The following is an 11,909-nucleotide window of genomic DNA, read 5'->3' as shown; positions in this document are numbered from 1 at the left end:
TCTAGATAGGATCCGATTGATATAAATTAAGAGAATTTAGTATCACACTGAGCATTAGTACTCCGTACCTGATGGCGTCTTGTTATGGCTCGGGGAATGCGGGGATGCGGAGTGACCTAAAACTCCATACTAAATGCTACTGTACTAGCAGTATCCATGTATGGGCTATACCATCTATACAGAAGGGAGCTTATAGATAACAATGTCTCAATGGGGAGCTTATAGAAAGTTGAGCTTTGAGGATGAAGACTAGAACGTTTCAAAGTTTTATCAACACCACCTATACTACTCCGCGCTATTTGTAGACAAGATCTATACCCATGACTGAATTACAGCTGCGACTGTTCAATTCGCTTCCCACTCTCATCAAACCGAATCTGTCTGCCTGTTACCAATGCTTCCTGCAAATACGCGCCAATCTCAACAGCCCTAACCGCATTGTTCAAGTTTATCGGCAGCGGTGTGTTGTCCAGACAAGAAGCAGTGAACTCATTTGATTCTTGCACGAACGCAGGTCCAAACCGTCCCATAAAGTTGGGAGGCACCTCGCGCGTAATACCAGCGGTGTGATAGAGGTTAACAAAGTTCTTTTGCGGGTTGCCGTTAATCGTGAGTTTGCCCTCCGTACCGATGACTTCAGTTGTGTCTTCCTGACCGTGTGCCATCATCCGCGTGCAGTAGTAGTAGGCGATCTTGCCGTTGTGAAACTCAATGATACCAACTGCGTTGTCGAAGTCGTTGTATTTGGCCAGCTCGGGCTGCACGGCACGGAGACCGTGGGCGGAGATGCTCTTGGGGGTAGAGTCGTCGCCGAAGAACCAAAGAGTCAGGTCGATGTCGTGAACGGACATGTCGACGAAGACGCCACCAGACCAGGCGGCGTATTCCACGTAGAATCCGGAAGGGTCTAACTTGTCGCAGGTCTGACTGCGGACGATGGCTGGGCGGCCGATGAGGCCTTTGCTAGCTTTCTCATATGCGTCGCGGTAGGATTCATCGAAGCGTCGAGAGAAGCCACACATCACCTTCAGGTGAGGCTTTGACTGCGCTTTCCGGACAACTTGTCTGCACTAAACGCACATAGAGTAGTCAACATCCGTCATATAATTGGGTAGGGGTAGGCAGAAAACATACTACTTCAACATCCGTAGACAAAGGCTTCTCACATAGGACGTGCAAGTCCTTGTCAATAGCCTGCATTGTCTCCTCTGCGTGCACCGATGTCGCAGTTCCAATGGCCACTGCTTGCAAACCGGGGTGCTCAAGCATTTTCAGGTAGTTGTCGTACAACGTGACTCCATAAGGCTCCAAGTTCTCTCTACCCCAGGCAAGCTCTGACTGATCCGGAGTAAAAGCAGCCACCAGGTCAGCCCGAGGAGTGCGGTGCAAGAAGTTGGTAGCATGGAGCTTTCCGACACGGCCTAAGCCTGCCATTCCGACTTTGAGCTTCTGAATTGACATTGTGATGATGTCTATATGGTCAATTGGAGAAGATAAAAAAGTATAGTAATAAGAGGGAATAGATCGATGGATCTGAATGTCTCTAGAGAGGATTTCTCGAGAGCTTTATAGCTCTCAGACAGCGCGGGGTTTCATCCCCTGTAGACATTGTACCTCTTTGAATTGGGTTGAAGGTAAGACTTTCCATCTATACTGCAGACTAGATCGCGGAAGCTGTAGCTTTATCTGCATCGTCGTGGATCACTGTGTAAGCTACTATATAGCAGCATGGAGAGAGTTGCCGGCGGGAACAAATGAAGAAAGTCGGGATGGAGAGACTTTCCCCGGTCGACTTCCCCACGCGGGGGATTTTTGCGGGGTACACTCTTTCCCACCACTGCAAGGGAACTCTTTCCGTCCGCCTTCATCCACCATAACTGCTATATCACTCAGCAATGCATTGTCAATGCCTCCGTCGACAGTAAAAAAGAGAACTCGGCTGATCACTGGCTGGTAAGAGTCGTTTTCCCCTCTCTATAATCGCATGAAACGGTTTGTTAATTGGGCAATTTAGCCAGCGATGTAGAGGTAAGTCAGCCAACATCCTTACACAGAAAATCATCTTCTCCCACAAAGATTATACTCAGATTTGTTTCCCCCGGTAGTTCGTCATTTCAAGTGTACGTATACGTACGGATGCCAGATTCCGTATCGAATCCGATCTCACAAGGCCTTGCAGGTGACACAGATCTCCCAGCTTGCGCTCCTTGCAAAGGTTCCGGAACTAAATGTGAGAGAGGAGTAAATGTTCGGTTCCGTAATGGATTGGATTTAGGAGAGGGTCATGATGTCGCATTTCCGGAGAGTAGGACTTGGCCGCGTTTAACGGGGTCTAGTAAGTCCGCTCATGTTCGTTTTCATGGGATGAGGCTAAATGGTATGCAGTCCACTTCCACGACGAGACGCTCGAGATCCAACGGTTGTATACGGTTGAGGATTCTGAAACAGTATTGGAACAAGAAAAGATCACCAGTTATTCGCACGAGATCAATGCAAGCCGGGCGATAGAAAGACATGAAAGCCCTGGGTCTACAGAGCATCAGCCACATGCGTCTGGAGTGCATGAGTTTCGAAAAACAAACCTCCCATCCGACATACTCCATACTCTCCACGATCCTTTAGCCGGTGCAAGGCGCTTATCGGGAGAGCATTTGGGCTTGCAACATCTGGTCCCTGCGTTCACTGAAAGAGAGGCGGTTCTAATGCGAAATTATATCGAACACATGGCCCTATGGGTACGTAGGCTCGCCCCAGGCCGGCAGGTGATACAGATACAACTAACACAGAAAGGCGGACATCACTGATCCGCAACGACATTTTGAGGTCGACGTACCTGTAAGAGCTGTGGAGGAGCCAGTCTTACGATCTGCCATTTTTGCATTCTCATCGCGACATATCGACAGACAAAGAGCGGGGGACACGGCAGAAGCATTACAATACCACAACCATTGTCTTCAAATGTTGATTCCGGCTCTATCTGGCGCTCAGGAGAACATCACGGACGTGATTCTGGCTGCGGTAGCAATTCTCCGCGAACATGAAGAAATGGACTGTACGGTCTTGGTCCCTTGCTCTGGAATAAAATGCTGACAGTATCACAGGGGAAGACAACCAGTTCCACCTCACCGGAACAACGCACATCCTCAATTCCGTCTCATCGTTTGGTTCGTCCGGCGGCTTAGGAGAGGCCGCTGCATGGCTTTGTCTCCGCGAAGACATTTACGTCTCGCTAACCACGCAAAAGCCGCTTCGAACAAACTTGCAAAATTTCATTCATTCAAATATATTCCAGAGAGATGACGATTTCGCCTGGAGCAGTCGCATGGTCTTCCTCTTGTGTAAGGTCCTCAAATGCGCGTTTACATACGAAGCTTCCACGGCATATCTGGCGCTCCTGCATGACGTCGAGCAGGAAGTGGAGGGTTGGTTTAATAATAAACCTCATACGTTTGATCCAATCCGGTTTATTCCGCGTACACAGCAGTGGAACCAGCGGTTCCCAGATATTTGGATGATGTTGCCAGTTCACGGTATGTATCACTGGACTGGTTGTGTTGCATTTACGCCTTGTTAATAGCAGTTTCAGTGATTGGTCTGCAGTACTATCACGTTGCCAAGATTGTACTTGCTGTTTCGAGTAGCCCGAGCCCGGCTGTGGGATATGAAAATTTGAAGCACTTGCGGAATATTGAGGTTAGTTGTTCTTTCATGGTTCCTAGTATTTTGTTTGCTTATATTAACGGCACTTTAGAGAACGATTCGGAATCACCTTCTCGTTGTCCTTGGCCTAGCAAGATCAAACACCAAAGCGGAAAATGCCCTCTTTACTGCTCGGCATAGCTTAGTGGCCTGTAAGTCTATTATCATCCTCTAATTCTCAATGAACCTCCACTTCTCAGATTTACTAACGACCCAGGGGGCTGGGTCCTACGCAACAAACTCGATCAAGAAGCCGCAGAAACTCTTCTGCGGGACATGGAACTGACTACCGGTTGGAACATGACTGGGTTAATTCAGACCTTGAGAGAACAATGGAATGACGAGGATTCTGATCATTGATACTTGTGTGTTGTTACATATAGTATGGGCGGAACTAGGGATAGGCCATAAGTTCCTTCGATAGAAAACTGCATCTATGGCCAGTCAATGCTTGTACGGCAGGAAATTAGCGCTCCTAGTTATCCCAGTGTCACCGTAGCTTAGTACATTCATTGTTTGCTCGCTTGGTGCTATTGTATACACTGGTATGAGCCTTTTATTCACACTGCTTTCGCAAATGAGATTTTTCTCTCCACATACTTGATATTAAAAAAAAATAAGCTTTATTACCTGCGAAAATCGAATCTCGTAGCACTACTCTCCTACTTGTTCCTCTTAACTAAGACAATCCTAACAAACCACAGACTTCAAATCACTATTCTCAAACCCATCTACTTCAAATTGTCAAATGTTGCACTATGTGCCGTGGTGATCGTGTCTATGTAGCTTCTGCTCAGATTCATTTTGGGATTACTTGGCTATGTCAAACCTCAAAGTCGCAACAGAATCCTAGTTTCTGATGGTTCAGTTATATTGACCAGTCAGCTTCAGCACTCAAAGAACCAGTCAACATGATAGAAATGGACACGCTCTACCAAAGCGCCCCATCCGGCAACCTCGCTGACCTATATTTGTACTGCCAGCGCTGCCTCAACGAACTGATTAGAAAACACGACAAAACAGGCGAGATGGAACTGACCTACATAATCCCGCGCTCAGACGACTACAAAGTCTTCACCATCCTCCATGGAAGGGACCGGTACGTTGGCGGCGGACAGATATCTTTTACAGAGGACCTTCAGACTGTGAAGAAGAAGGTGCTTGAGATGGTTGATGCGAAGAAGGGATATAATCAGGCTTTCTTTGGTTTTGCGGCGTCGACAGGTGGGGAGCTGAAGTGTGAGATTATTTAAGTCTATTTTGAGGAGGTTAAGACGTTGGGGGAGAGCCGTCGAGCCTTAAGAAGGATCAGGATGCTATTGAGGAGGCTGCTAAGCATATTGTGGAGCTCTGGGCGATTGCCTACTGAGGTAGGGATGGGGTAGCAAGTTGAATGTCGAAGGTGTTTGCCACTGTCCTGCTCTGTGTGTGTTAGTAAAGGAGTGAGATATTTAAATTGGAGACTTATTTTACCTGAAACTATGCTATGCACAGCCAGTAAATCCGTTATGGAAGCTTCGTAATAGCAAGGCACTATCAATTTCCAATGAGTCATAGCAAACATACAAAGTATCGAAGTAAAGCTTCAAAGAGGCGTTCTTCTGGGTATTAAGGAGCAGCTCCATAATAGATTCTTTTCTGCTCTGTTCCCAGGCCAACTAAGGTATCGCCGTCCTGCGAGCAGTCATTATCTCGAGAGGTATCAACTCAACAAAGATGTACACAGTTTACACGAAACTGAACATTATTCCGGCGTGTCCAAAGGTCTCTCTGCGCGACAAACGATTGTTCCGTTAATGTTGGTCACTTGTCGGGAGCTCACGGGGGGACCAATCACCTTGCTGTTTTGGGAAAATGTTTGCTTTCACCAGCACCTGGTATAGTGGGTCTTCTAATCGCCCGCATGAATAAAGGAGAAAATAGCGCATACAGACTAAGCCATCTTCTTGCATAACGGATTAGACATAGTTGCTGCAATCAATGGGCCTGAACTTCCTTGGGTTTATCTAGCGTCCTGGGACTTTTCGAGTCTGATAGCCCTAACGAGTACGGAGATATGGTTCCATTGGTTCCCTTAGTCCCATTTGTTTGCTGCAGTCATACGCCACGTAATACAAAATGCAGCTTTCCTCGCAACACCACCATTGATAGATTGTCTTCCCAGTTTGGTTTGAAATATGGTGGCTGGCCGTGGCATCCATAAAATGGCATCAGGGACAAACCCCGGCCAGGAGGAAGCTATAAGAGGCTGGTTACCGTCGCTTGACACCAAATCAATTCCTCGTCAAACCTAACTCTCAATCTTTTTTTCTAACTCCAGTCCACTCTTCCGAGCTGCTAAACACACACACACACACACACACACACACACACATTCCATACCATGCCCATCACATCCGCCGACGTCACGGAGCCTCAGGTAAGTCAGCAAATTGATACCATCGCCCGGCAACTTACAAAACAGGCTCTTCAAGGCATTCTGGACGGGCTCAAGGCCCTATTTGAAAAGGCACAGTCAGGCGATATAGAGTCATGGGAGCATATGAATAGAGTGACGGGGGAACTACTGAAGGCACTGGAGTTTAAAAAGGATGATGACACTTGGTGGCATAATATGAAAAAAGCACATGATAAATCTAAGGAAGGGCTTGAAAATCTTAAGAAGTCATTAGGTGATGGAGCGGGAATTTGAGATGTCTTTTGCGTGCATTTTTGTAGTCGAATATGTTGCAAATAGAGATTAGATATCTGTTCCATGTAACGGATTGATCAGTTCTATACTCTCAACTAGTTATCGTAAAATGCTAATAATTGCTTACTATCTGCCAGCACTGTCAGTTAATGAATTTTATAGCCAAATTCATTTGCAGAATTCTTAAAATCGGATGAGTCTTCATCGCCACATTCGCTATCATGAGATCTCTAGTCTAAATTGCTTGCTAGCCTCAGACTATACATTCTTCAGCTATGACAGACACATTGTGTGATGTTTATACCATTTCCTGTACTACGAAATTTTTAGGGCAGTATTGCCATTATTCTTTTGTTTGCCATGGCTAGCGCGGCTCTGTCAATAGCTGGGCTGCATGTTTACTCAAGACTTGATCGTGAAACCACGCTATAGGAAATTGAACTGTTGATCCAAACAAAAAAAGTGCAGCGAGGCTTAGTGAACAGGTACAGCAACCCGTACTGTATTACTCAATTTGGAAGGGTTTTCACTCTGGTATTCCCGTCTACCGGTAGTCTGATACAGTACCACTTTATATGCGATCGTCGATCTTTATGCTTGACCTAGTACAAGTCTATTCAGCTGTCCGGGATCGCATTCCCGGCATATTCTCGGACACCGAATGTATCCTCGCGTTAACAATACACGATTCTCAATCAAGGAACCGAAGCTCGGAAAGGATGGTCGGATTTAAAAAAGTAACTCGTTAGGTCTATCTGGCTACAGTCCCTGGTTCCAGTCCTGCGCTTAGTTGAAGATTTAGAGATCGGTTCGTTTCAACTGATTGGCCGGGACTATTCTAAAGAGGGCTTTGTCGTGCAACCAGATGATAACTTTATCTGGTAATCGACTAATGTTCTCGAGATATGTAAACATCATTCCTTTTCTGTGCTTGATAATCACGTACATAATATGCACCTGCTCTTGTATGTATGCTTTATGGTTCGGTTTCAGAGAGGAATTCAGAACCTCCGGTTGATAGGAAATTACTTGACAGCAAATGAATGCAATAAGCTGTATATATTTATTGTACAGCTAGTGAGTCTCATTCTATAATAAGCTTGTTAGGGGCCATTCAGGATCAAAGAATGAATATATCCAATAGCCATACCATACATGTCTATAACCACTTTAGTACAATCCTTATATATCGTTCTTCCCCTAGACGCCAGATACACAATGGCTACACCTACGCTGAACGAGGTAAGTCAACAAAACTTTCATTTCCCGGGGATTCAATCACTGATCGGTCTCAGAAAGCGAATCTAGAATATATCCTCAACCCAAGCACCCCCAAACCAGCCACCATCGGCAAAAAGAAACGCTGTCATTGTTCTACCGTTAATACACGGAATAAACAAAAGAAAGGAGCTCAAGAGGAGCTCGTCAACATTTCCAGCAAACCAAACGGTTGCATGTGTTGTTCGGATGCGTGGACGCTGTTCTATTTTCATTCGTCGTGATATGGCGAATGTATATATTTGAATCTGGTCCTAAAGTAATGCTACTTACCATCCTCACTTGCTGCCAGCATCATACACTGTATCTTCCTGAAAGATCTTAATTGAAAACCATGGCATTCACCATATTCTCACGCTCAGAGACAACAGCCCCATAAATCATACTGGAAGACTTCCACCACCAACCCCCCACCACGTTGTCTACTACGACCATGCGACAATCGAATTGGCCAGGTGCATGGTCAATCAGATTCTCCCATTTCTTGTTTATTTCAAACTACGCAATTTCAGCCATGGATACCGATGTCCGATGACTGATATAATGCATTCACTCTGAATGCGGCATCGATTCAGTCGCTGTTTGAGGGATGTGGTATTTCATGGAAGTATGGCTCTGTCTACCGTTATTTTTCACAAATGCAATGTTTATTATACCAAATCCATCAATTTTGACTGAGGTCGGAAATCCTTGGACTGAATAAAAAGCGCCATATTAATTTGCAGGTTTGCATGCTTCCCAAAAAAAGAGGGGGGGGAGAAAGAAAAAAGAAAGAAAAAGCGTATGTTCGACCAAGCGTATCACAGAATACAGTTTGGGCATAGCAATTCCTCTGGCAAGGTCCAAGCATCTTGTATGTAGAAGCCAAGCACTTCTGTCATAGGGGTTATTTGACTGACGGTAGATGAAATTCCCCACTGAGATGTGTTCCAAAGAGAAAGTGACTTTGGGATACCACTAGGGCATCTCGTTGACGATTTCGGCATATTCTGCATCCAGCAGTAGCACACAGTAGCAAGTTGGCTGAGTGGTGTCGACCATATCAAGGCACAGTGGGCATGTATGGCTGAATCATTCCCTTCTGACATTTGGACGTTCTGGTAATGTCATTAAAGAAACTTGGTATAAATTCGAAAAGATGGCCTTTTTACGGCAGTCATTGGGTTCTTGTGAAGACTGCTTATCCCCCAGTCGAGATACAAATAATACACGAATACAACATGTTGATTGGTCAAGATACACATTGTTTGCTATCCATGCTCATAAAACTGTCACTCTTGATCCAAATGATGAGACCAAAAGGGAAGGCGATTCGGTTCAGTGTCAAAAGGAGATATAGTGGTCATGTGTGATTATACGTGTAGCAATATACGATTGCAATTCACGATGTTCAGGGACCGTGTTAAGGCACTAATAGCGGCCATGGAAAGGATCAAACAATTACGGCCATCGGTCACAGCGGTAGAGGGCAGATTCAAATGGCCACCTAGGGTGCACAGTCTGTTGGTATGTTTGGGAGCCTGGAGAGTTGGAATTTGTAAGAATGGGATGGTGTAGGTGCGATATCACGTTGCATGGCAGGCGCTGAGTAACTGAGGAATTCTATCGTTTGCGTTCTTTGCAGGGGAAGACGAACTAGTCTTCCGTCTCGACGATAAATGTCATCTACACATCTGACAATGGTTTTCATACTAACCAGCGCCGCTTGTCATCGGGAAAGTCAAATCTTTGACGAGAGTATCTGTCTCGTGTTCGCTTCTATAAGTACTGTGACCCTTCCCAGTATCATGCTTGACGCGGTTAACTTCTTACATTTACGATCTTTGTCCAGATGTGTGGTCCGCATTCAATCTCCAAGGCATGCGGCCTGTTCTTGAAGCTCCAACGTAATGAGGCCAAATCAGATGACTAGGAGACAACAAACGATGGTTAGAACAACCACTGAGTACTCAGAAATCAGTCGCATTAGAATAAGATGTTACCACATGTTCTATGTACGAAATACCTCCTGCTTTGGACCTGAAGAGGGAAGAAACCTTTCTGTCTGCACTTCCAAAATCCCAGTTAGCAAGGAGACCAGAAGGACATTGACAAGTCATGTAACAAGAAAAAGAAAAACCGGTCCGGATAATAAAATCATAACAAATGCAACTTAGAATTTTGGTATCCAAAGGGCCAGCCCTTCAATCAATATCCCTCGTCCTCAAGCTGTCTGTAGACATGCCGCGATCTGCCGGGCTCCTTGCGCATTGACTGGCCGGACCCAGTAAAACCCACTGTAGAAACGTCAGGATCTTGGACCACATTGATAGAAGTCTGGGATATATGCAACATACCTCGCGCATTTACGCTTTCACCGGTTCGGAACATACTGTCCTTCTTCCCAATCTTGCTCTTGTTGGCAAAGTCCTTCCATTTGTTTTTCCCCTCCTCTAGCTCACGAGTCGCCTTGACCTTTCGGGGCACCTTGGCGGGACGAGCAGGCCCATCGCCGACCTTACTCGGTTCTTTGCGAGCCTGGTTGGCCAGCGCGGGGTTGATGTCTGCCGCGGCGGAGATCACGCTCGAGTTTGCTGGTTGTAACACAGGCGACTGTGAGGAGAAGTTTCCTGAGCTTGCATCAGCCTTGCGCTTTCGCGAGTCATTGTTGGAGATGGGTTTAAGGTCTTTGGCGCTTAAGGATTCCACTGTGGCGTAGGTCTTGAAGGAAACAATGTAAACGGGGTTGCTAGTAGAGCCTGTAATAGAGGTAATGCGCGCAGGGTAAAAAGAATTGTCACCCGACACCCAGCGAGCCAAAACATTCTCGTTGACTGAAAACGACGCCGGCGCTGGTGGTTCTTCTGCTTGTTCGATTGTGGGTTTACGGTAGCCAGCCTGGTATGCTGGGTGATCCTCTTTCGACCACTTTTCTTTTGTTGGAGGCGGCGGGGAAGGCTTTGCTGCTGGCGCTGGAGGTGCGGATGGTTTGAGTTCGGCGATGGAGGTTTCGGTGAGGTTTATGAGTTCTTCTAGCTCAGCTTTGAGACTCTGAAGTTCCGAGTTGTCTGGGTCTACCTGCAAGCTCGATTGGATCGTTTCAAGCTGTGAAATCAGTGATTAGCGATGCCTTCACTCAAATATTAGGGGATCTTGTTCAACATACCTGCAGCTTGAATTCTTTAACTTCTGTCTGAAGGGACGCCACGTCGGCCATGGTGATCAGTGTTGTGAAGAGAAGGGCTATATGGCAATAGATACGTCGTAAATACTGTGCAGAATGACAAGAGACACTATATGCACATGCAGGACACGGAATAATGTGGAGGACGCGTTAATGTTGATGGGTCTGCCGATAGAATTCAAGAGGTGACGTGCGGCCCGATACCGTTTCGGGATGCGTTAGTACCCATCGGGTCACGTGCCTTACTGCCCTCGCTTTCTGCCCGGTAGTCATATAGTTAGCCAAGCCGATAGACCATCGGTCCAATCAACTACTCTGGCACACTGAAAAGTGATGAAAGTAACATTGGATTAATAGTCGGCCCCAGTACCGAAAGCGGCCTGGTTTCCAAAAACGGAAGAATCCTTGTACTTAAATAGGGACGCCATAGCCATGCGTTTTAGATGGTTAAGCACTCATTCTATTGTCAAGGTGTCTATAGATTTCAATATCACTCTCTTCGTCATATAGCCTTGTACAGTCCGGACTATCGACTCCCCGATTCCCCGATTCTGAGCTACCCGCTCCCTTTCAAAAGGATGGTGTTGTCACGTGATATTTGCCTCTGTGTCGGAACATAGAGGTTCCTTACCGAACAATACCAGCTAATGCCTGATTAATGCCTCACTAATATCATATGGCGCAAGCAGCTTATTTACTCTGCCATTAGTTACTGCTTTTGAAACCGCACAATCGTTTAGTATACCCTATAAGGTAGTCAATGGTCTTATATAGGATTCTAGGTAGCACCCTTTTGCGAGAATCAGAGACCTCAACCTTATGCTCTCGATACGTACTTCCGACCCTGACTAAGCTGTGATTCCAACACTGGGACATGAGAATTGAACAAAGAGTACGGAGTAACTCAGGGTGACGCTGGGTGACGCTGGAAATGCCACGAAACGTCGTGGCTTTTGAGGTACATTTCGTGGCATTTCCATCCTGGCGTCGCCGCTTTAAAGCGACCACCAGGTAAATTTCCTAAATAGATAAAGCGCAAATACAGTCATCAGCAACATTTACACCTAATTTATCTAT

At 46.0% G+C, this 11,909-nt stretch overlaps 4 protein-coding genes across 4 annotated transcripts; 2 read left to right on the top strand and 2 right to left on the bottom strand.

Annotated features, from left to right (window-relative positions):
• Window positions 1–329: 329 nt before the first annotated feature.
• Window positions 330–1,461, bottom strand: EURHEDRAFT_463414 (putative NAD binding Rossmann fold oxidoreductase; the record flags this gene model as incomplete). The annotated part of the gene is made up of 2 exons (XM_040784876.1): window positions 330–1,070; window positions 1,135–1,461. 2 exons carry the CDS (start codon window positions 1,459–1,461, stop codon window positions 330–332), a joined length of 1,068 nt encoding a protein of 355 aa, XP_040635787.1.
• On the top strand, window positions 1,135–2,284 carry EURHEDRAFT_204233 (uncharacterized protein). The gene is made up of 3 exons (XM_040777947.1): window positions 1,135–1,953; window positions 2,015–2,028; window positions 2,106–2,284. The coding sequence occupies exons 1-3, from the start codon at window positions 1,538–1,540 to the stop codon at window positions 2,243–2,245; spliced, it is 570 nt and encodes a 189-aa protein (XP_040635786.1). The 5' UTR covers window positions 1,135–1,537; the 3' UTR covers window positions 2,246–2,284.
• Window positions 2,285–2,702: 418 nt separating this feature from the next.
• EURHEDRAFT_517917 (uncharacterized protein) lies at window positions 2,703–4,059 on the top strand (the record flags this gene model as incomplete). Its single annotated transcript, XM_040786612.1, has 6 exons — window positions 2,703–2,735; window positions 2,791–3,052; window positions 3,102–3,530; window positions 3,587–3,693; window positions 3,752–3,851; window positions 3,917–4,059. 6 exons carry the CDS (start codon window positions 2,703–2,705, stop codon window positions 4,057–4,059), a joined length of 1,074 nt encoding a protein of 357 aa, XP_040635785.1.
• A 5,797-nt stretch (window positions 4,060–9,856) lies between these two features.
• EURHEDRAFT_405479 (uncharacterized protein) lies at window positions 9,857–10,865 on the bottom strand (the record flags this gene model as incomplete). Its single annotated transcript, XM_040780386.1, has 3 exons — window positions 9,857–9,945; window positions 10,006–10,753; window positions 10,815–10,865. 3 exons carry the CDS (start codon window positions 10,863–10,865, stop codon window positions 9,857–9,859), a joined length of 888 nt encoding a protein of 295 aa, XP_040635784.1.
• Window positions 10,866–11,909: the final 1,044 nt, after the last annotated feature.

The sequence above is a fragment of the Aspergillus ruber genome, assembly GCF_000600275.1.
Source record: "Aspergillus ruber CBS 135680 unplaced genomic scaffold scaffold00029, whole genome shotgun sequence".
In the NCBI taxonomy this organism is placed as follows: Eukaryota; Fungi; Ascomycota; class Eurotiomycetes; order Eurotiales; family Aspergillaceae; genus Aspergillus; species Aspergillus ruber.
The sequence above is the reverse complement of the archived record's forward strand: the minus strand, read 5'-3'. Positions and strand labels throughout refer to the sequence as shown.

Bases quoted from the DNA above. Each gene is read 5' to 3' on its own strand.
- EURHEDRAFT_204233 (XM_040777947.1), top strand. From the start codon at position 1,538: ATGTCTCTAGAGAGGATTTCTCGAGAGCTTTATAGCTCTCAGACAGCG.